General features: G+C 39.9%; 1 protein-coding gene across 19 annotated transcripts in view; it reads right to left on the bottom strand.

Annotated features, from left to right (window-relative positions):
* Nucleotides 1-22,755, bottom strand: part of PLD1 (phospholipase D1) — a 284,818-nt gene that overhangs the window by 176,585 nt on the left and 85,478 nt on the right. For all 19 annotated transcript variants that reach the window (XR_011250438.1, XR_011250449.1, XR_011250462.1 and 16 more), the window contains 3 exons: nt 8,123-8,313; nt 7,730-7,857; nt 13-158 (listed from right to left, as the gene is read on the bottom strand). Coding sequence is in view for 16 of the 19 variants with exons in the window: in XM_069560117.1 (XP_069416218.1) it covers nt 13-158; nt 7,730-7,857; nt 8,123-8,313 (465 nt within the window). In the remaining 3 variants the exon portion in view is untranslated. The remainder of the gene's footprint in view (nt 1-12; nt 159-7,729; nt 7,858-8,122; nt 8,314-22,755) is intronic.

Genomic DNA, 22,755 nt, shown 5'->3' with positions numbered 1-22,755 from the left:
ATTCTGGGTTACCTTCTGGTGGGAATGGGGATTCGGATAAAGGCTTTGTACTTGAGTAGTTCTCTGTGAAATTCTTGAAAGTGCTTGAACTTCCTCTTCACTTGCCATTTAAATTCCCCATGTGTTAATTCAATAGTGTAAAGATTGATGCTTGGTACCTACAGTGGTAAATAAAAATGGTTGATATTTTAGATAACAACATCTCTCTGTGTATAATAGCTAATTAAAAAGTAACATGGAAGTATCTTTAAATCCAGCTTACTTATTTTGTGTAAGTAAGGAAGCAAAATGTTTTTTAAAAATGACTGATTACAGAAGTAATATTCTCTTAAATATTCATCTTATGATATATGCAAGACAAACTGACTTATATCAAATCAAACCTCCACAAGTCTTATTGTTCTAAATACAAAGACACACAGACATACCTCTGAAACAAGAAGCCAGGTAAAAGAGACAATGAGTGAAAGCCCTAATTAGCCATCAAGAGATTGTCCAAGCAGTGAACAGACAACGCAGGGGGTGAGAGGGAAGCTGAAGGAAATGAGTTCCATTGTGGAGCACAATCTTAGTGCAGTTTTGCTCCTCACAAATGACACTAATGCCCTCTCCTTCTGAAATGCCTTGAGAGGTCCATCCTGGTCTACAATAGCTCTCTGTTCCTTAGTTACACCAGTGACTAGGAAGGTATAGGATGATTAGAAGGAAAAGGACAAATGATCTTCCTACACACAAAATATTTCCCCAACTACTTAACTAGGATGAGTTTCCACTTAACATTTAAAAAATATTTCTTCTTAAAATGCAGATATATATATCTTGGCGACTAGTGATTCAATCAGAAGCACTAACAGACCTGAGGGATAAAAGTTTTGATAAAGCAAAAAGTGTCAGAAGATGGAGAGAGATTTATAAAGCACAGGAGATCTTGAAAGTTCCCATGGTGTGTGGGGAGTAAGGGAGGGTAATTGACACTGGACCACCTAGAGGACACTGGCCCCTACTGGGAGATCCAGGCCCCATATGTGTTGACAGGTGTTGGGGCAAGAAACAGTAAAGGTCTCCTCCTTTGCTAGTTTATCCAGGCTTTGGTATCAGTAACCCAATGGGTGACCACGCCTGGTGCCATTCATTACCGATGTTTGGTACATTCTGCAAACTTCTAAAGCGTGACCACTCTGTATAACTGAAGTATAAAGAAATGAGCCTCAGGGGACGTCCCTGGTGGTCCAGTGGTTAAGACTCTGTGTTTCTAATGCATGGGGAGCAAATGTGATCCCTGGCTAGGGAACTAAGATCCCACTGCCCTACTGTGTGGCCAAAAAATAAATAAATTAAAAAAAAAAATAAAGAGCCCAGAATCAACGTAACTTGTGCTCTTAGGTCTAGAATCCAAATATATCACTGGCAAACACTCAAATCTATTTCCTGCTTTGCCTCCAGTTGGGATCCATGACAATGACTACAGCCAGAAGTCAAAAGGACCCAGTTCTGGGGTCTAATATTATATGCTGCCTTTCACCTTGACCAACATTACAGGCATCACGCTGCATCGTGTCTCACAAAGAAGGATGCAGGAGAACTCAGAGTGACCAGAAACTCTGCATTTGAGTGAAAAATGCTCAGTTTAAGACAAGTAAAATAAATGAGAACAACTATACAATTTATGCAAGCCGCCACATATTCTAGTATTATATTTCCCAATCTAACAAAACTGAATACTTAAAAACATTGCAAATGTCAAGTTCTATCCCTCACACATAAACCAAGAATTTTAGACAATTCTTAGCAATTCTAAGACAGTGTGGGGCAATGGCAACTGCCTGTCCCATCCTTTTTGAAGCATCTAAAGGTTTGAAATTGCCTGGTACAGCTTACTAGCTATGAAGCTTTAACCAAGCGTCACTTCAGTCAGATAATATCTCAGCAGAATTATCGGAATGCTTTGGAATTGGAATAGTGTGAGAAGTTGTAATAAAGGGACTGCCCATGAAGGCGTGATAAGAGGAAGGAAATCACAAGGACAGTAACCTGGGACCCAGGAAGGCACACCTCATTCTGAAGGGACAAAGGGTAGGACCAGGTGCTGGAGCAGGAAGGAGAGGGCCACTTAAAGAGGTTACCTTGGGTGTGTGTGTGGGGGGGTGCCTAGGTCAAGGGATGCATCCAGCCCAGAGTGAGCCAGGTCTGGGCTCTCCATGGCTGGAGCTTGCTAAAGGACAAGGGCAGGGGAGTCTCGAGAGGCAGAGCAAAGGGAGGGAGGAGAAACAGGAGGGACACGTGGGAGACCTCCTGCTGGGGAGGGTGGGCAGTAGCATCTGTCCTTAGGCGGCTGTCATGAGAGTGAACAGAGAAGCGCCTATGAGCCGGCACACAGAACAGATTCAGTCATAGAAAGGTGTTATTTTTATTTACCTGAATGACATTCAAACTACATGGAGTCAGTTCATATTTCCTAGTAAACTAAACACTAAGTAGGACAAGGAGGATCCTTAGCTTTTCCTACACAGACTAAGATTTAAAACAAAATGTGAAATCAATTAACTCTTGAGAGTCTCTTGGACTTCAAGGAGATCGAACCAGTTAATCCCAAAGGAAGTCAATTCTGCATATTCATTGAAAGGACTGGTGAAGCTGAAACTCCAATACTTTGGCCAACTAATATGAAGAACTGACTCACTGGAAAAGACCCTGATGAGGGAAAGATTGAAGGCAGGAGGAGAGGGGATGACAGCAGATAAGAGGGGTAGATGGCATCACCAATGCAATGGTGATGAATTTGAGCAAGTTCTGGGAGTTGGTGAAGGACAGGGAAGCCTGGTATGCTGCAGTCCATGGGGTCACAAAGAGCTGGACACGACTGAGTGACTGAACTGAACTGAAGTGTGAAATTAATATAATATGGGAAATCAACTATACTTTATAAATTAGGATCTAAAATTAAAATTTTAATATATATATATAAAAAGAATAGAACTAAACTTATTTTACTAATAGAAAAGTATGAGCAAAGAGAAGTCCTGGTTTGGTGGCTTGAATATTTATTTTCATGAATAATGTAGGAGATACGTAGTAATAATAATACACAGTATTATATAGTATATACTTGTATAATACAATATATTATATTCTGGTATTATACAATACCATGTATTATTATTATTATTAAATAGCCATTCCCTTCTCCAAGGGATCTTCCCAACACAGGGATTGAACACAAGTCTCCTGCATATCAGGCTGATGCTTTATCATCTGAGTCACCAGGGAAGTCCATATTATACAATACCATTTATAATTATTACTAAATCCTCATAACAGACCTATAAGATATGTACTATTATACCCATTATTCAGATGAGGACACTCAAACACAGAGATGTTAAATAACTGGCTAGGGGTCACAATACAAAGGCAGGAATTAAACCACATGGTTTGGCTCTGTAATCTGTGCATTTAACCTCCACATGTTCAGTTCAGTTCAGTCACTCAGTCATGTCTGACTCTTTGTGACCCCATGAATTGCAGCACGCCAGGCCTCCCTGTCCATCACCAACTCCCGGAGTTCACTCACACTCACGTCCATCGAGTCCGTGATGCCATCCAGCCATCTCATCCTCTGTTGTCCCCTTCTCCTCCTGCCCCCAAGCCCTCCCAGCATCAGAGTCTTTTCCAATGAGTCAACTCTTCCCATGAGGTGGCCAAAGTACTGGAGTTTCAGCTTTAGCATCATTCCTTCCAAAGAAATCCCAGGGCTGATCTCCTTCAGAATGGACTGGTTGGATCTCCTTGCAGTCGAAGGGACTCTCAAGGGTCTTCTCCAACACCACAGTTCAAAAGCATCAATTCTTCAGCACTCAGCCTTCTTCACAGTCCAACTCTCACATCCATACATGACCACTGGAAAAACCATAGCCTTGACCAGACGGACCTTAGTTGGCAATGTCTCTGCTTTTGAATATGCTATCTAGGTTGGTCATAACTTTCCTTCCAAGGAGTAAGCGTTTTTTAACTTCATGGCTGCAGTCACCATCTGCAGTGATTTTGGAGCTGTTTCCCCATCTATTTCCCATGAAGTGATGGAACCAGATGCCATGATCTTTCTTTTCTGAATGTTGAGCTTTAAGTCAACTTTTTCACTCTCCTCTTTCACTTTCATCAAGAGGCTTTTTAGTTCCTCTTCACTTTCTGCCATAAGGGTGGTGTCATCTGCACATCTGAGGTTATTGATATTTCTCCCGGCAATCTTGATTCCAGCTTGTGTTTCTTCCAGTCCAGCGTTTCTCATGATGTACTCTGAATACAAGTTAAATAAGCAGGGTGACAATATACAGCCTTGACGTACTCCTTTTCCTATTTGGAACCAGTCTGTTGTTCCATGTCCAGTTCTAACTGTTGCTTCCTGACCTGCATACAGATTTCTCAAGAGGCAGGTCAGGTGGTCTGGTATTCCCATCTCTCTCAGAATTTTCCACAGTTTGTTGTGATCCACATAGTCAAAGGATTTGGCATAGTCAATAAAGCAGAAATAGATGTTTTTCTGGAACTCTCTTGCTTTTTCCATGATCCAGCGGATGTTGGCAATTTGATCCCTGGTTCCTCTGCCTTTTCTAAAACCAGCTTGAACATCAGGAAGTTCACGGTTCACATATTGTTGAAACCTGGCTTGGAGAATTTTGAGCATTACTTTACTAGCGTGTGAGATGACTGCAATTGTGCGGTAGTCTGAGCATTCTTTGGCATTGCCTCGCTTTGGGATTGGAATGAAAACTGACCTTTTCCAGTCCTGTGGCCACTGCTGAATTTTCCAAATTTGCTGGCATATTGAGTGCAGCACTTTCACAGCATCATCTTTCAGGATTTGAAACAGCTCAACTGGAATTCCATCACCTCCACTAACTTTCTTCGTAGTGATGCTTTCTAAGGCCCACTTGACTTCACATTCCAGGATGTCTGGCTCTAGATGAGTGATCACACCATTGTGATTATCTGGCTCATGAAGACCTTTTTTGTACAGTTCTTCTGTGTATTCTTGCCACCTCTTCTTAATATCTTCTGCTTCTGTTAGGCCCATACCATTTCTGTCCTTTATCGAGCCCATCTTTGCATGAAATGTTCCCTTGGTATCTCTAATTTTCTTGAAGAGATCTCTAGTCTTTCCCATTCTGTTCTTTTCCTCTATTTCTTTGCATTGATCACTGAAGAAGGCTTTCTTGTTTCTCCTTGCTATTCTTTGGAACTCTGCATTCAGATGCTTATATCTTTCCTTTTCTCCTTTGCTTTTCACTTCTCTTCTTTTCACAGCTATCTGTAAGGCCTCCCCAGACAGCCATTTTGCTTTTTTTGCATTTCTTTTCCATGGGGATGGTCTTGATCCCTGTTTCCTGTACAATGTCACAAACCTTGGTCCATAGTTCATCAGGCACTCTATCTATCAGATCTAGGCCCTTAAATCTATTTCTCACTTCCACTGTATAATCATAAAGGATTTGATTTAGGTCATACCTAAATGGTCTAGCGGTTTTCCCTACTTTCTTCAATTTAAGTCTGCATTTGGCAATAAGGAGTTCATGATCTGAGCCACAGTCAGCTCCTAGTCTTGTTTTTACTGACTGTATTGAGCTTCTCCATCTTTGGCTGCAAAGAATATAATCACTCTGATTTTGGTGTTGACCATCTGGTGATGCCCATGTGTAGAGTCTTGTTTGTGTTGTTGGAAGGGGGTGTTTGCTATGACCAGTGCATTTTCTTGGCAAAACTCTATTAGTCTTGGCCTTGCTTCATTCTGCATTCCAAGGCCAAATTTGCCTGTTACTCCAGGTGTTTCTTGACTTCCTACTTTTGCATTCCAGCCCCCTATAATGAAGAGGACATCTTTTTTGGGTGTTAGTTCTAAAAGGTCTTGTAGGTCTTCATAGAACTGTTCAACTTCAGCTTCTTCAGCATTACTGGTTAGGGCATAGACTTGGATTACGGTGATAATGAATGGTTTGCCTTGGAAATGAACAGAGATCATTCTGTCATTTTTGAGATTGCATCCAAGTACTGCATTTTGGACTCTTTTGCTGACCATGATGGCTACTCCATTTCTTCTGAGGGATTCCTGCCCACAGTAGTAGATATAATGGCATCTGAGTTAAAATCACCTATTCCACATGTTATCACCTCTCAATCTAAATGCGGGTAGGTGATATAAGGCAAATCATCTTAGAGACATTTCTTGGTAGGTTGTTTTCAGTGGTGTATCAGAGATAAGGACCCAACTCATTAGGAAGACGCTGAAGGAAAGCTGGACACGGAGGTGGCTGTAAACTAGAGGTTAGGATATGCACAGGTAGGTCAGGACAGAAAGTGAAAGTGAAGTCACTCAGCTGTGTCTGACTCTTTGCGACCCCATGGACTGTTCCCTGCCAGGTGCTTCCATCCATGGGATTGTCCAGGCAAGAATACTGGAGTGAGTTGCCGTTTCCTTCTCCAGAGGATCTTCCCGACCCAGGGCTTGAACCAGGGTCTCCCGCATTGCAAGGAGACTCTTTACCATCTGTGCTACCAGGAAAAGCTCAGGTCAGAGCAACAGGCAAAACCACCAAAATGCAGGCAGCACAGGCGACCCTCCAGAGTCTGCCCCAGGCAGAAAGGTTTTTCCCCACTTCCCCAGAGGCAGAAGTCAACGACAGCCTTATTCTGCCAGTCAGAGCTTAACTGGAAGGGACAAAGGCCACCAGCCTGCAGCAACGTTCTCTAAGCTCAGACCTAACAAGTGTGCAACTCAGTCAGGAATACAGCAAACACAACTACCCTAACAGCGTCTCCTAGTCCAGTCCTCTTCAAGAGGTTCAGGTTTCCTTGTTGAAAAGATCCTACTCCCAATGCCTTTCCAGAGCTTAAAGAGAAAGCATATGAATGAAGCTTAAGGGGTGGTGTCATCCAGCTATCTCATCCTCTGTCTTCCCCTTCTTCTGCCCCCAATCCCTCCCAGCATCAAAGTCTTTTCCAATGAGTCAACTCTTCCCATGAGGTGACCAAAGAACTGGAGTTTCAGCTTTAGCATCATTCCTTCCAAAGAAATCCCAGGGTTGATCTCCTTCAGAATGGACTGGTTGGATCTCCTTGCAGTCCAAGGGACTCTCAAGAGTCTTCTCCAACACCACAGTTCAAAAGCATCAGTTCTTCGGCGCTCAGCCTTCTTCACAGCCCAGCTCCCACATAAGGGGTGGTGTAAGGAACAAGCCAGAGTGGCAGAGAACGTGCAAAGAAATCTCTCAGCAGCGCTTCCAGGCAAAGGCACTGACCGTGCAGCCTCCCAGATGTTTTCCTTTTGAGAGTCAGGTGGCATTATTATTTTCTTACTGAACAAGTATTAAGAAAGCTAAACGTTTCCTTGGTTTATAACCGGCATTCTAGGTAGAATAGCAATGCCCCCTGAGTCCACACTGAACAGAAAATTGGGGAGTGAGGAAGAGTAGGAGAGGCACTTTGCAATGTATCATACTTGTAAACTGTCTTAATTACCTTAAAAAAATTTTTTTTCCAGAATGGGGGAAGAGGCATGTAAGAATAAGGGCTAAATGAGAAGGATGCAAAAATCTGAGGTGAGGAGGACTCAGAAGTGATAAACATAAACACAAACTGAAAGTTAAAGACAGTCATAGCCAGGAGGAAGGAAAACGAAAGTCAATGTGTTAAGCCATAAATATTGACGAATACAAGTTGAGTCCATATACGCTCTGACCCTTTTTGTAGATGTAAAGCGCTCCACTTCCAGAACTTGAACTTTTATTGGGCAGCCGGAGAGATACGTCTGTATATTAGGCTCCTTAAATCCTTGAGTCTTATAAACAGCAGAGAAAGGGATATACACTAAAAAATAAAAAAGTAAAGAAAATTGTCATAAGAATACAATGATACTAGCATCACTTGCCTGTTACAGGCGTCTTTTTTAAGAATTATAGGCGTCTTTTTTAAGAATTATAATGTGCTACAACAAGAAAACAGTTAGTGAAACTCAGCCCAGTGTTGTGACATCGGCAAGGATGATCAATCACTTGCTGGTTATTTCAAATCTGTGTTCTGCCAAGCAACCATGATAAACTTTCTACTCCTCACTCAGATCATCACTCTTTACCTTCCTGTATCCTGGGATCGCTGGGAGACACATCGTAGTCCACCTCCTCTCCCTCAAAGTGGAGCTCTCGCGTATCCAGGTTTTCTATCAAATTACTCATGTCAGCAGCAATTTTCTGCAGTGCAGAGGTATTTACTCTTGGCTCATTTTTCAGTGACATGTTGGCTTGAGACAGGGTAAAAGCAAAGGGGCTGGGAAAGAAGAAAAGAGTTACCAGGCTTACTATTTCGGTCAAATTTTAAAAGAGAATGAAATAATGCTGTTTGCAGCGACATGGATGGACCTAGAGATTGTCATACTGAGTGAAGTAAGTCAGACAGAAAAAGGCAGATATCATAAGAGATTCCTTATATGTGGAATCTAAAAAAAAAATGGCACAAATGAACTTATTTACAAAACAGAAATACAGCCACAGACACAGAAAAACTTATTGTTACCAAGGGAGAAAGGGGACAGGGAGGGATAAATTGGGAGATTGGGATTGACATATACACATTATGATACACAAAATAGACAGTTAATAACGACCTACTGTATAGCACAGGGAACTCTACTCAATACTCTGTAATGACCTATATGGGGACTGAATCTGAAAATGAGAGTGGATATATGTATATGTATAACTGATTCACTTTGCTATACAGCAAAAACTAACACATCATTGTAAGTCAACTATACTCCAGTAGAAATTTACTTAAAACAAACAAACAAAAAAAACCCTAAGCCCTATTCTATTATTTGAATCCAGGCTTACATATAGCATATGGAAACAAGTCTACTAGCTCTAAGTAAGCCCCAATTACCTCAAACAACTTTTAAATTTATTTTCCAGTTTAACATTTAAAGTATTCCTAGCTTGTAATTTAAATTGGAGTGAGATACTTAATTGTATATCAAGTAAGTAAACAAGCAAGAAAAAGAAACACCACATTGAATAAGTGCCAGTATTATCTTTCATCCAATTTTATTAAATGTGGTTAAGCAAGGAGAGACTCAAGATAGATGGATTTGAAAATCATTTTTTTCAGTGAAAAGGAATTGATTCTTCACTCTAACAAAAACATGAAAAGAAAGAATATCATCAAAATAACTAACTTTAAATATTTTCTACAGAAAATTTAGGGTATTTTACAATAATTTCAATATACAGATTTTAAAAGTATTTTTATGTAGTATAACCTTTCTATCAATACATTTCCCCTACAGGTGATAGAGGGCTTCTAGGGTGGCTCAGACAGTAAAGAATTTGCCTGCAATGCAGGAGACCCAGGTTTGCTCCCTGGGTCAGGAAGATCCCCTGGAGAAAAGAACGGCAATCCACTCCACTATTCTTGCCTGGAGAATTTCATGGACAGAGGAGTCTCGAGGTCTACAGTCCATGGGGTCACAAAGAGTCATCCCAAGCAGAGTGTATTCTATTTTTTTGAGATATGAGGTTTGGCCCTGACTTTACGTGAGTTACAGTGATGTACGTGTCCTGGAAAGTAACCGATTAGTGTACCTTTTCTAAAAGATACCAGAAATGCAAGAATTATACTTCTCTCTTTTTAAGAAAACTGGTTCTATTTCATTCTGACATTTAATAACACAGGTCGTTGCACATCAGTAGCTAGGGAAGAAGAGTTCATAGAGATTTTATTTTTCATTTAAAATACTGAGATTTCAGCTGTGAGTGCTGTCATTGGAGTTGGGTGAAAAATCCATATTGGTTGTAATAATCTCTCCAGACCAGACTCAAAAATAGGAGGGCTTCCATACCAGTAACTCCTCCAGATAGGTGCATTTATTACTGCAAATCACAAACATTTACTGAGTATCCACCACTTACTCATTGTGACATGGAGTAAATATGTAAACATGAACAAGACTGGCCACCACCTACTCACTGTGAGATGGAGTGAGTGAATATGTAAAGATGAAGAAGGCTGGTTCCTGGGAGGAAGGAGTTTCTAATGCAGATGAGAGAAATAAGTTGCTGCTGCTACTGCTGCTAAGTCGCTTCAGTCGTGTCCGACTCTGTGCGACCCCATAGATGGCAGCCTACCAGGCTCCCCCGTCCCTGGGATTCTCCAGGCAAGAACACTGGAGTGGGTTGCCATTTACATGGCCTCAAATCCATCCCTGGCCTCCCCCACAGTCTTGGCCTTGGAGAATGCCATGTGCTAAGTGGAAGACACTTAGGCAGATTCTCTCCTTCAGGAGCTATCAAGAACTGTGGGGTGGGGAGCAGAGGAAGGCTTTGTGAGAAATGCTAAGAGAGAGTCTTGGGCAGACTAGGGGAGCCCTTATTGTTACTCAGCAAGTCTCTAAAGCCTATACTGATATGTTTGGTAGAAAGAGAAATTGTATAAAAATACAAAGAAAGGAGTAGAGGAGGGAGGTTCTGATTTGGTCAGATAAATAGACTCAATATGTCTAAGTTTGCTCCTCCATGTTGTCTGTAAGAAGCCTGGAACCAACTAGTTGCCCACTACTAACAAAATACAGGACTATCTTTGCCTCTATCACTTCCCTTCAACTTTCCCACTTCTAATTCATGTTATAATAATAGTTGATGTACACTGATTACTTACCATCACCTGGCTTGGTGACAATCTTTTATATACCTTATCATATTTATCATCAATAATAAATCTGTGAAGGTTTGTTATTTCCACTTTGAAGAGGACAGGGTTTGTCATTCTTTCTTTATTGATAAGGAAATATGGAGAAGCATGGAGAGATTGTATAATTTGATTACTCTGGACAATCTGTCCAAGGTCATATAACCAGTAAGAGATGGAGAAGGAATTTGAAACCAGGTCTCTCTGACCCAGAAGCTGATGTTCTTAACCATAGTCTTTATCGTCTGTATATTTTTTGTAGATCTGTAAGTGCCCCTAAAATAGATGGAAGTTTTAGTAAAATCAGTGCCCTTGAGCAAGTCCCTTTAGAAGCTGACTCAAATGTAAAGAAAAATAAATGAATTCCTCTTGCATCCTTCAGCCATTTAAATTCAGGACCTTGGTTTCCTTCTCTATAAATTAGAGGTTGAGCCATTTCATCTCCAGGATTCCTTTAACAATAAAACCTTAAGTGTAAATAAAAGATGCTATAAATTGTTCAGTCTCCCTTACAATGTAATACATTTAACCCTTTTCCCATCCCAAGAAATTAACTGAAGTAGTTTTTCTTATGAATATGAGAAGTCAGTGCCTCTGGCCATAATTAAAACATTTAATTCCTTCTCTCTCAATTCAACAGACACCTATTAAATGCCAACAATGAGCCAGGGTTTGCTTTATTTAAAGTACAAGGTAATGAAAAACTTAAGAGGAAATGAAACAAGGAAAAACCAGTAAGAAATTACATCATATCATTGCTACTTGTGAATCTGTCAAGACTTTAGGTATTTTCCATTGATTAAACAGTCTAATGGGTCACTTAGTTAACTTTCTCAGCACAGCAAAGGAAAATAAGGGTTGCTTCAAATAACTTTCCTTTTGGACAGTGTTACTGTTAAAAGAATAAATGTTAATGTTAAAATGTTAATGTGTTAATGTTGCTAAAAATGCATGTTGAATTTAAGATACACAGAGAATAATTTACACATTGTAAGCTAATTGTAATAAATAGTACAGTTACTGGATCAGTCTAACAAAAGATATCATGTTTCAGGTAAGGAAGATAAATGGATATAAATCTGAGAAAAGCTTAAGAGTGAGAAAGGAATCCTCTTATAATTTATCCTCAAGTATTTACTATGCACGCAGCACCGTTTTAGCACAGTTATGTTATTTAGTACCCACAAAGATCCTACCTGGTACTTATGATTAATCTGAATAATTTGCATTCAAAACCTTGATTATTTAGTTAAATAATCTATCTAAGCTTATTTCAGTCATGTCAGTGTTGAATTTATAAAACAGATTTGTCTGGCTCTGAAATCTCATGGATTTAGTTATATGTTTGTAATTATTAATTTTATTTTATGGGCTTGAATGTCTATAAATTAGTCATTTATATAAGCTAAACTTCTGTAACAATAGATACTTTCTGCTTTAATCACCACCCCTCTAAGTGATCCTATTGGCTCCACTGTCCTTACAGTTTTGGAAACAACATAACCTGACACTCTCCTCAACTTCGTCTTAGCCTTTATTTTTATGGTTTGTAATATTTTACAAGGTTCCATGGAAATTCAGCTGACCCAAAGGCTTTCTAGGTTTGTTCAGGCTTTTTTGAAGATCTTACCATTTAATAATGGAAAAAGAACCAAATTATTTGTCCATCACTGCCTTCACTTGAATGCATGGTTGCTTTGTGTTGAGTTTTTGTCCAACAATTGTACTGCTGGTTTTATTCTTGAATATCAAACTGCAAGGCCACTGACATTCCTATGTTGTCAAACCATAATTTATTGTCCCGTATTTTCTTTCATCTGAAATAATCTACAATGGTGGGTGAGCAGTTGTCACAGTTATAGCCTATTTTAACCAGCAACAGGATAAAGCCTTCAGTGTGTACACTTGAGATAATGTGATTTATTTTGTTACCTCCTTATAAATATACTGCAAGATCATTATCTCGTTTGGTACCAGGTAGAGATGGAGCCCATAGAATGATAACAGCAGCTGTGTTTTATTTCTATTTGCATCTGTATCCGGGAAGTAAATGTTTTTGCTTTTTCTTTTTCTTTCTGGTTTTAAATACTAGAATTAAACATCTTTTCAGGGAACATTTAATTATAATTACCTACACTTATCTAACAGTGAAATCAGAGAAATTTAGAGTTTTCTGATCTTTAATTTTCAACATGATCAGGAAGCAGAACATCAAAGAGAACAGATATTTTCCTTACCAGATTCGTGCATAAACTACAAGAATAATAATATTAACTATACCTATTAATGTTAAAATAAATATTAACATTAGCTAATATTGGCTGAATATGTACTATATGCCAGGCACTATACAAAAAGATTAATTGTATGCCCTCAGGGCAGTGACTCCTCACAACAACCTTAGGAACCAAGTCCCATCATCACTCCCACTTTTAAGATGAGAGGTGGGCAGCTTGTCCAGGGGCACCTGGCTAGAAGTGACAGAGCTGGACTTGAACTTGCTTGGTCTGACTCCAAAGTCCAGCTCCTTAACCAGCCAGAAGTGGAACTGGGAAATGGCAGGATGGATGGACACTTGTACTCCTTACTTTGCACACTCTTAGAATAAAACAATGAAAAAAGGTATAGTAATAATAAAAAAAATCTCAACTTCTGTTTCGTGAAGATGATGGTGATTTAGTTCCTGCTTCTCTTTCTAATTTAGAAAGTTGTCTCCATTTTTTTTTCAATATGTGATGTTTTCTTACCAAGGGAAATAAATGCAATGGATTTCTAAATAAAAAATCACAACAGATGACTATGAAGTGAATTATAATTAGATCATTTAAAACCAAATGGAGTCATGGGAATTTCTTGTCTTCCCATTTTTCATTTTGATGAAATTAATTGGTAGGTCCCCATTAATTGGGAAGGCCCATAACCTGGAGAAGGAAATGGCAACCCACTCCAGTGTTCTTGCCTGGAGAATCCCAGGGATGAGGGAGCCTGGTGGGCTGCCGTCTATGGAGTCGCACAGAGTCGGACACGACTGACGCGACTTAGCAGCAGCATAACCTCCCCAAACATATTATACAGCAAAGATTTGTACAAAATGACTTGATGCTCTTTGGAAGGAATGATGCTAAAGCTGAAACTCCAGTTCTTTGGCCACCTTATGCGAAGAGTTGACTCATTGGAAAAGACTCTGATGCTGGGAGGGATTGGGGGCAGGAGGAGAAGGGGACAACAGAGGATGAGATGGCTAGATGGCATCATTGACTCGATGGATTTGAGTGTGAGTGAACTCCGGGAGTCGGTGATGGACAGGGAGTCCTGGCGTGCTGGGATTCATGGGGTCGCAAAGAGTCGGACACAACTGAGCGACTGAACAGACTGAACTGAAATGCAAAAATCATAAATGTGTTTTCAAGTACTAAACTCAATCTCTGGTGACACAGTAAGGCTTGGATAAAAATTTTTTGAGTTTAGCTGACTTTGAATAAAGTAAATGGTATTATCATATTTTACATTCCAATTTATATATTTTGAGAAAATAACATAGAAAAAAAACCCAACTCAGTGTTTACTTCAGTTCAGTTCAGTTCAGTCACTCAGTCATGTCCGACTCTTTGCGACCCCATGAATCGCAGCATGCCAGGCCTCCCTGTCCATCACCAACTCCTGGAGTTCACTCACACTCACATCCATCGAGTCCGTGATGCCATCTAGCCATCTCATCCTCGGTCGTCCCCTTCTCCTCCTGCCCCCAATCCCTCCCAGCATCAGAGTCTTTTCCAATGAGGCAACTCTTCACATGAGGTGTCCAAAGTACTGGAGCTTCAGCTTTAGCATCATTCCTTCCAAGGAAATCCCAGGGTTGATCTCCTTCAGAATTTAGATCTTTGAATTTTTTTGAGAACATCGGTTACACAAATATCACTGGAGGGTTTTCTGAATCTTGAACAGATAATTAAACGTCAGTGGTGTAGGGAATAGGTCAGATGACCTAAGTTCATTCTTCCCTTATTATCAGTGTAATTTGGGCAACTAACAGCCTCCATGGGTTCTCCTCTGTAAAATGCAAACAGGACAGACTTACTATTACTTACATGGTTCCCAGAGATGGAAGTTTATTTCCCAAACACTATCCTCCTTTTGAGCTTCATATCTAATCTGGTCTTGAAGCCTCCAGAGCCCAGAAATCTCTCACTTACTCATCCTTCTTTCTTGGTTTTATACCAAGAGTTTTAATTTTGATAAAATTAAATGGCAGATTCATACTATATAATCCCCCCCCCAAACATTTTACACAGCAAGGATTTGTACAAAATTATTTGATGCTCCCTGAAATGCAAAAATCATACATGTGTTTTCAAGTACTAAACTCAAATTCCAGTGAGACCATAGTAAGCCTTGGATAAATATCTGGCCTAACACTGACTGCTTTTCTCCCTTGAGGTATCAAGATTGGAGACAACGGTGCCAAAACATCTCATTCCCTGCGTCCACAGAACAGGAATTGGAAACCATGTTCTCTTTTCTTTTTCCTTAGCTAAAAACAAAAATGAATCTACAATTACAAAAGCAAGTTTTAGCAGGAAAATAATTTCTCAGTTCCCATGATTTTTCCCTAAATCCTTTGACCTCTTTGATGGCCTCTGTTCTCTGCCTCAGGCTTTCTCAGTCATTTCTTTTGACACGTTCTAGGATTAAATATTACCCTCTTTGCAGTGATATCAGCTTTTTCTACTTCATCTCTGTCATATCTTTGAGTTCAAATAGATATTTCGTTTCCAGAGGCAAATACAAGTGTTAAGAGAAACCAATGTCTATTTCAAATATGAGTAGATAGGAAAATATTATCTGTTATATATTGAGCACCTATTCTGAGCTGAGGGCTTCCCTGGTGGCTCAGTGGTAAAGAACACATCTGTGAATGCCAAAGACACAGGTTTCATCCCTAGGTTGGGAAAATCCCTTGGGGAAGGAAAAGACAACCCACACTAGTATTCTTGTCTGGGAAATCCCATGACAGGAGAGTCTGGTGGGCTACAGTCCATGGGGTCACGAAAGAGTGGGATACGACTTAGTGTCTAAATAACAACTCCAAGCCATGCACTAAAGGCACATTACATGAATCACTTATCCACAAAAAAATCTCACTTAGAATCAAAGACATGGAGCTACAGCAGCTTACTGAGGGTGCACAGACGTGAATGGTGGGGGTGGCCCCCTGGCCTCTGCCACTAGCTCACTAGAGATGCCCATCACCACCACTCTTACCTCTTCTCCTAATGCTGCCAGTCATCCTGACTTCCTCCTGGCTAAGGGCAGGGCTTCCACACAGCCTCCACAGGAGTTATCATAGCTCCAGCATTCTGGCTCCACCCACCACTGGCTAGACTGGCAGAAGGCCTGCTTCATTCTGAGGCTCCTGAGGAGCTACAGTACCAGGGGCTGGAACCTGGCTTCCTCGGGATCTGTGCATGTGTGCTGGGCAGGCAGGGAGACGGGGCAAAGCAGGGATGGGGGGCCAAGCCACAGAATCGGTGAGAATGGAAGATGTGCTCCTCTCCCCTCTCCTCGCCTGACTGTGCTGAGCACACTGCTCCCAAACAGCTGATGTGGAAACTCTCCTATGTGACCAAACCACTGGCTGACTTTTGTGAAGCTATGGCCAGCCAAGGAATGTACCACCTTCGACACTTTGCTGCCTCTCTTCTCTTTCCCTCTCCTTCTTGCTGCTCTTGGGTTCTATTATCCAGGAAATTGGGTTCAGACAGTGTTAAAATCAGTGTGAACCACTGAACTATCTCTTCTCTTGCAGAAATTCCTTTTACGCTGAAGTTAAAGGTAATAATAAAAAGTAAACTCGAATGGTGCTTACCAGGTGCCAGGCAGTGATACAGGCGTTTTGCATGCGCTAATTCAATCTACCCTCACAACAGCCCTATGGAGACGGTTCTATTCTAACATCCTTTTATATAGACAAGGAAACTGAAGACACAGACAGCTTAAGTGACTTGCTCAGGGTCACACAGCAATCTGATGGGAGTCAGCTGCCTGGTTTGCTCTATCTTTGCCTTACTAACCTGGACTTTAGTACTCAGTTTCCTCATGTAAAAACTGAAATTAACAAGCAACTCTCTGTATTTAGGACTTTACAGCAAGGACATTATTATAAGGAAAACTCCTCTTTCAGCACCACTAAATGTCAGAGAAAAGAACACATTCTAAGGAACCCCAACCAGGAAATTAAAACCTAGCCCAAATGCAAAGGGTATTCAGGTGATGATTCTGAGCCAATATCTAAATAAGATTTGTTCCTGCCTCTATAAGTCACAATGCACATATCAACACTTGTACTGAAGAGAAAACGTAAGAGGGGCCCTCCTGACTCCAGAGTTTGTTAATAAGCTTATTAGATATGATGAGTGAGAGACTTGGTACAGCCAATAAACTGACTTAAATCTAGTAAGGATCCCAAAGGAAACATTCTTTTTTATAAAAAGAAAGGTAACTAACATTGCTATAAACTGTGGTCAGACTTCTAAAAATAATATCCTTCAATGTTAAATGAATACTCAAGTTTTTACGGTCAAGAAAAGAATATGCATGCATTGTGATGGGTCTTCAGGAGAGGAAGCTAACTGCACATAAATTTATAGAAACATAATCCATTCTGGCTGATAAGTTATATTAAATGATATTAACATAAACATTTTTCTTACAAAGGGAGATTAAGAACACCAATGATTCAGTGGGTGAGCAACAGATGAACAAGGTAAACATTTTTCCACGGTAGAGTTAATCTCTATTAAAATCACTTTAAGAAAAAATTTCTTCCACTGGCTCAGAAAGGTAAACTTTTTTTTTTTAATGAGCACAATGTTGGTTTTGATGATACATGTTGACCGAAAAACTATAGATATTAACTCAAGAGTTTTCATATAATCATTCATTCTATTTTTGTTGCTTCTTTTTCTTAAAACTCTTCTGTGCATCTTATGATGGCAGTGCTGTTTAACTGAGGAAACTATATTCTTACATATAGACTTGATCATTAAAATTCTGCCCAGCTGTCTAAAACTCTACGATTCCTTTTTTTCACTTCCCTCCAAAGAATTGGCAACCAACCTCCCTCCATTAGTGTGAGTCAGCACAGAAAGCATTTTCACTGATAACCCATGAATTTCACCCATGAAAAGAATGAAGTTGGCGAACACACATGTGTAAACTCCTCTAGACATTCTACAGCGCTAATGAGCTCTCAAACTTTTGCCTTGGCTAGTGGTAAACACAGCAAAATCTCAATTTTTTAATCATCTATATACTTACAAAAATATTTTTTGAGACAGCAGAGTGCCACGGAAAGTATGTGACTTTTGAGTCAAATAGCTTGAATTCTAATTCTCCTTAGGCTGAAAAACTAGGTATTCATGGCTCTTTGAAGTTTCCATTGCCTAAGGTGGAGGTAATACTACTAAAGTAAGGAATTACAAGAATTAAATGATGTGAGTAGCTCAGAGCTCAGGCCCTAGTAAATGCTGAAACAATGTTAGTTCCTTCTATGCCCTTAGCTGTTCTAAGAGCTACAAGTCTTCTGTCCAAACTCCATATATCAATACTAGAACTCAGTTCCCTCATTAGTAAAGGAATTAGCAGCCAGAGTTGTGTTCTGGGGGTGGTCTATTTGTTTCCCACTAAGAATAACAAAGAAAATACTACAGTTGTCTGAAAACAAAATGGCTTAAACTAATGCAGGTGCCCATTTCCCACTACAAACATGGAACTGCTGAATAAATTGCAGATCAATTTTTAAAAATACTTAGTTAAGGATAAAAACAGAGACAGCAGCACCAAAAACAATAATGAGAAAAAGCTTCCAGTTTCCAACAGTGAAGAAATAAAGTCAGATGGGTATACTGGAACTGAGGCTGAAGAGTCCCAAAGGGTTTTGATCATAGATAAAGGGTCTGAGATTACTTTTCTGTCCCCATGTGACTGTAAGGAGACATGATCTTAGGACTATGGGAGGCAGGGACCTAGAAGTGAGAATCCTACAAAAATGCAGCGCCTCAAAGAGCTGCACAATCTGTTTAAATGAGACCAGAAGAAGGCATACCCAGCAGTTCTGAAAAGGAACCGCATGAAACTGCGGAAACTACAAAATAAGACATTTCATATAAAAATTATTCACGATCACAAGTTCTAGCTTTTAGTAATACAGGTGTAGCTCTATTAGGTCAGCCATCCCACAGATGATGACTCTAAATTCTGGACAAAACGTAAAACATAAGTGACTGAAAAACAACTGAAAGCAAACAGAAACTGGAAAGGGACCAACATAGGGAAGAAACTGAAGGCGCTATTCTTGTCCAAGGACACACCTAATTCATGCCAAATGGGATGACTAAAACTCAGAAAGAAAATCCGTAACTGTACTGGCTCTAAGAACCAGGAAACAGTTTTAATGGCAGTCACAACAGTTTAAAAGTAAACTGGGAAACTGTGGAAAGGAGACAGCCACACCAAGGAAGCATCCAGTTCTGCTTAGGCCAACCCTTGAACCATGTATGCAAGCGTACACGCCAAAGAACTCAGACAGTACCACAACGACTTAGTAGGGATTTCTGCTACTCCTCACCACAGCAAATACGGAGTGTGAAGCATGCCTCCAACCCAGTTAACCGCCTCCGAAAACAGACTCTTTGCAAAGAACATAACTAAATCCAGAGTCTATAATATAATCAATTACAATATCATCTAAACTTATTTGACAAAGAAGAAACAGGAAAACGTGATCCATTCTGAGGAGAAAAGTACATCAATGGAGGCCCATCCTGAGATGTAGAAATTAACTGACAATGATTTTAAGGCAAATATCATAACACGCACTAGGATGTCAAGGAAAATGTGTTTTCGATGAATGAACAAGTAGAAAATCTCAGCAAAAAAGAAAGCCCAGTGGATGGGCTTAACATCAAAATGGCAATGACAGAAAGAATCAGTGAACTTGAAGACTGAGTTATCAAAATTACTCAGAGTGAAGAACAGACAAAGTGGTAGAAAGATTTCTAAAAAATGAACAGCGCCTCAGTGACCTATACGATGATACCAAAATATCTAACAATTATGCGATTTGAGTCCCAGGAGGTCAGGCTAGAGAGAAAATGAGACACACACACAAAAGTTTGAAATAATGACTAAAAAAATTTATCAAATTTTGGAAAAGACAGAGAATGGATAGTTGGGTTATATTTTAAATAAGATATCAATACTATATAGCAGAGAAAATAAATGTATCAGCACAAAGTTTGGTGAAAAACAAGTTAGCTTACAGTTGTATTTAGAATTAAAAAACAAAACAATCCTGTATGCTGTCTATGTAAAAAGCAATCAAGTAAATAACTATATGGCAACTTTAGAAGCATAGTTACCTTTATGGGTATCCTCTAACTATGCGAATAATCAGAAGTATAAAGAGGACTTAATATATATTTTCTTTCAATCTGGATGTTATAGGTATATAGGGTTTTTCCCCTAAATATTCCTATTTTTAAATACTTCATTTAAAGAAAACAATTGGAAAAAATAACTGCCAAATGCAACAGTTTACTAATATCCTTAATTCAATTATAGTTAATGACTTTTGCATTCCTTACAAACAAATAAAATTCATTCTTCTTTCTAAATTCAGCCAGTAGGTGTGACCCACTAACAGGGCAATGTGCAAGATATTTTAAACTGCTTCACCCTCTGGAAAGCATATTTGTAGACTTCAACCTGATTCCCCTCAGAGTAAACAGTAATCATCTACAGTTCTTGGTCATGCTTGAGGATTAATTAAAAAAACAGTAAAAATATGAAGTTAAATAGGCCCATATGGAACTGAAAGTAAACTTGACCTCTTTTGAGACAACTAAACTAACTCTCAAAACAGGGCCTTGATGCTCCATGGCTCTTGTCTATAAAGTTGGGGTGTCCACTATTAACGGTAGTGATGTTCCGATAAGGGAAAAAGTCATCAAACTGAAGTTCTATTTGAGTTTTTCTTTCTGGAGGAGCTATTAAAATTGCTTCGATTAAACTTTTAAAACAAGAAAGCTTTGATAAATTCGTTTGAAAATTTCCCCTCCTTAGCACTGGGTATCTAAATTAGGGAGTTCCTTCCTTTATTGCAGGAATCCAAGCTTTAAAATACAGTGAAACTCGCTTCACAAATTCTTCAAAAATATACAAGCACAGGTAATAATAATTATTAAAATTACGACCAACAGCCTTCTCCTTCTTTTAACACATTCTTCTAGACTTGATCTCATTTGAACTCCAGAGCCTAGACAGGAGGCATTACTGTCATCTCCACAGCCGAGGTGAGTGAGCTGAGACTCTGTGCCTGGTCTCTCAGTTATAGTGTCCATGGGCCAGGGCTTAAAATATGAGTCTCAGTGAAATAACAGAGAACAGATATTTCAGACTGAAAAAAGATACAGAGGAGCCTTCCTACCAGGGAAACACCTGAGTCCCTGGCCCAGTTACCACCTGGATTCCAGCTGAGATGCAGCATAGTAGAGTCAAATCAACACCTGAATTTGAATGTCCATGCCACCGCTTATAAGCTGTGTGAACCTATGTGAGTAACTTATCTTCTTTGTGCTTTAATTTCCCAATCTATAAAGTGGGGAGAGTAGTAATGCCTACCACATTGGATTGTTGTGAGGATTACGTCAGTCAACATGTAGCTCAGCTGGTGAAGAGTCTGCTTGCAATGCGGGAGACCTGGGTTTGATCTTTCCTGGGTTGGGAAGATCCCCTGATAAAGGGAACAGCTACCCACTCCAGTATGTTGACCTGGAGAATTCCATGGACTGTATAGTCCATGGGGTTGCAAACAGTCGGACACGACTGAGTGACTTTCACTTTCGCTTTTTTCATAAAATACTAAAAATAATATCTGGACCAAATTTGTGCTAGATACTTGCGAGCTGCTGTTATTAAAAACTGGCCTTCTTACGTTTTTTAACATAAAACAAGGTGGATAATGAAGATATAATTATACCTTATATCTATAAGGATAATAATATCCTCAGTCAAGAACTGAGGACACAATCTTTGGACTGATGAAACCAGTGGATACAAACCCTGGTCAGTGACTTCTAGTACACATGAGAATCTAGTAGTTCTAGTAATTACCATTCTAGTAATGGTAATCATTTGGGTTCACATCCTTTGATGCACTGAGAAGAAGACAGAAGCTCAAGATCCCACAGAGAAAGCAGAAGCAAGACTGGAACTGAGGCCTCTTTCATGCTCCACATGCTAACACAAGTCTGTTTCTGGGCCAGATTCATTCCATATAATGCATCTGTGAACCATGTCCAAATGTGTAAGGAGTACGACCAGACAGGCAGAATAAGTTGCTATTGTCTCAGCTGCAGGCAGACTCTGTTCAGTACATGTGGACTGACTGCCAGCTTCACAGGGAAAGAACTAGTTTGGTCTTTGCTCAAGAAATAGCTGCTCTTATGAATGTCACTAAGGGACAGAGCTACTCTAATGACACCTAATTCTGCGACATCCCTGAGAAGCACATGGATTGCATTAATGCTAACAAGAAATGGCAGACAAAGATAGGCTGCCAAACCTCAGTGAATTGGAGAGAGTCAGTGTGTGCCAGCCAGACTGGCAAGCCATCTTGCTTTCCAGGCGTGCCTCTTTGTGGGTTTCTCAAGCAACTCAGGATGATATAATTCACTCAACGTGTATTTACGGAGCAACCATAATATGCTGAGCACCATGATGGGTGCTGGGGAAACAAAATGACTTCCCATAAGTTACTTCACTGTGAAAAGCACACTCTCATTACCCTCCACCTCACCTGTGTATTTACCTCCTTCCCTGTTAAAACCCCAGAATAATGCCCTTCCTTCCATATCTGCTATCTCCCACCTGTGCTTCTTTCCAACCCTCCTCTCATCACTCAATTAATCAATTCCCTTATCAACCTCTCTTGCTTCCTGTTTTTTCCTATTGCTGTTTAAAATATTTGCA

Source organism: Ovis canadensis, chromosome 1, assembly GCF_042477335.2.
Source record: "Ovis canadensis isolate MfBH-ARS-UI-01 breed Bighorn chromosome 1, ARS-UI_OviCan_v2, whole genome shotgun sequence".
In the NCBI taxonomy this organism is placed as follows: domain Eukaryota; kingdom Metazoa; phylum Chordata; class Mammalia; order Artiodactyla; family Bovidae; genus Ovis; species Ovis canadensis.
Note: the sequence above shows the minus strand (reverse complement) of the source record. Positions and strands in the feature narration are given on the sequence as shown.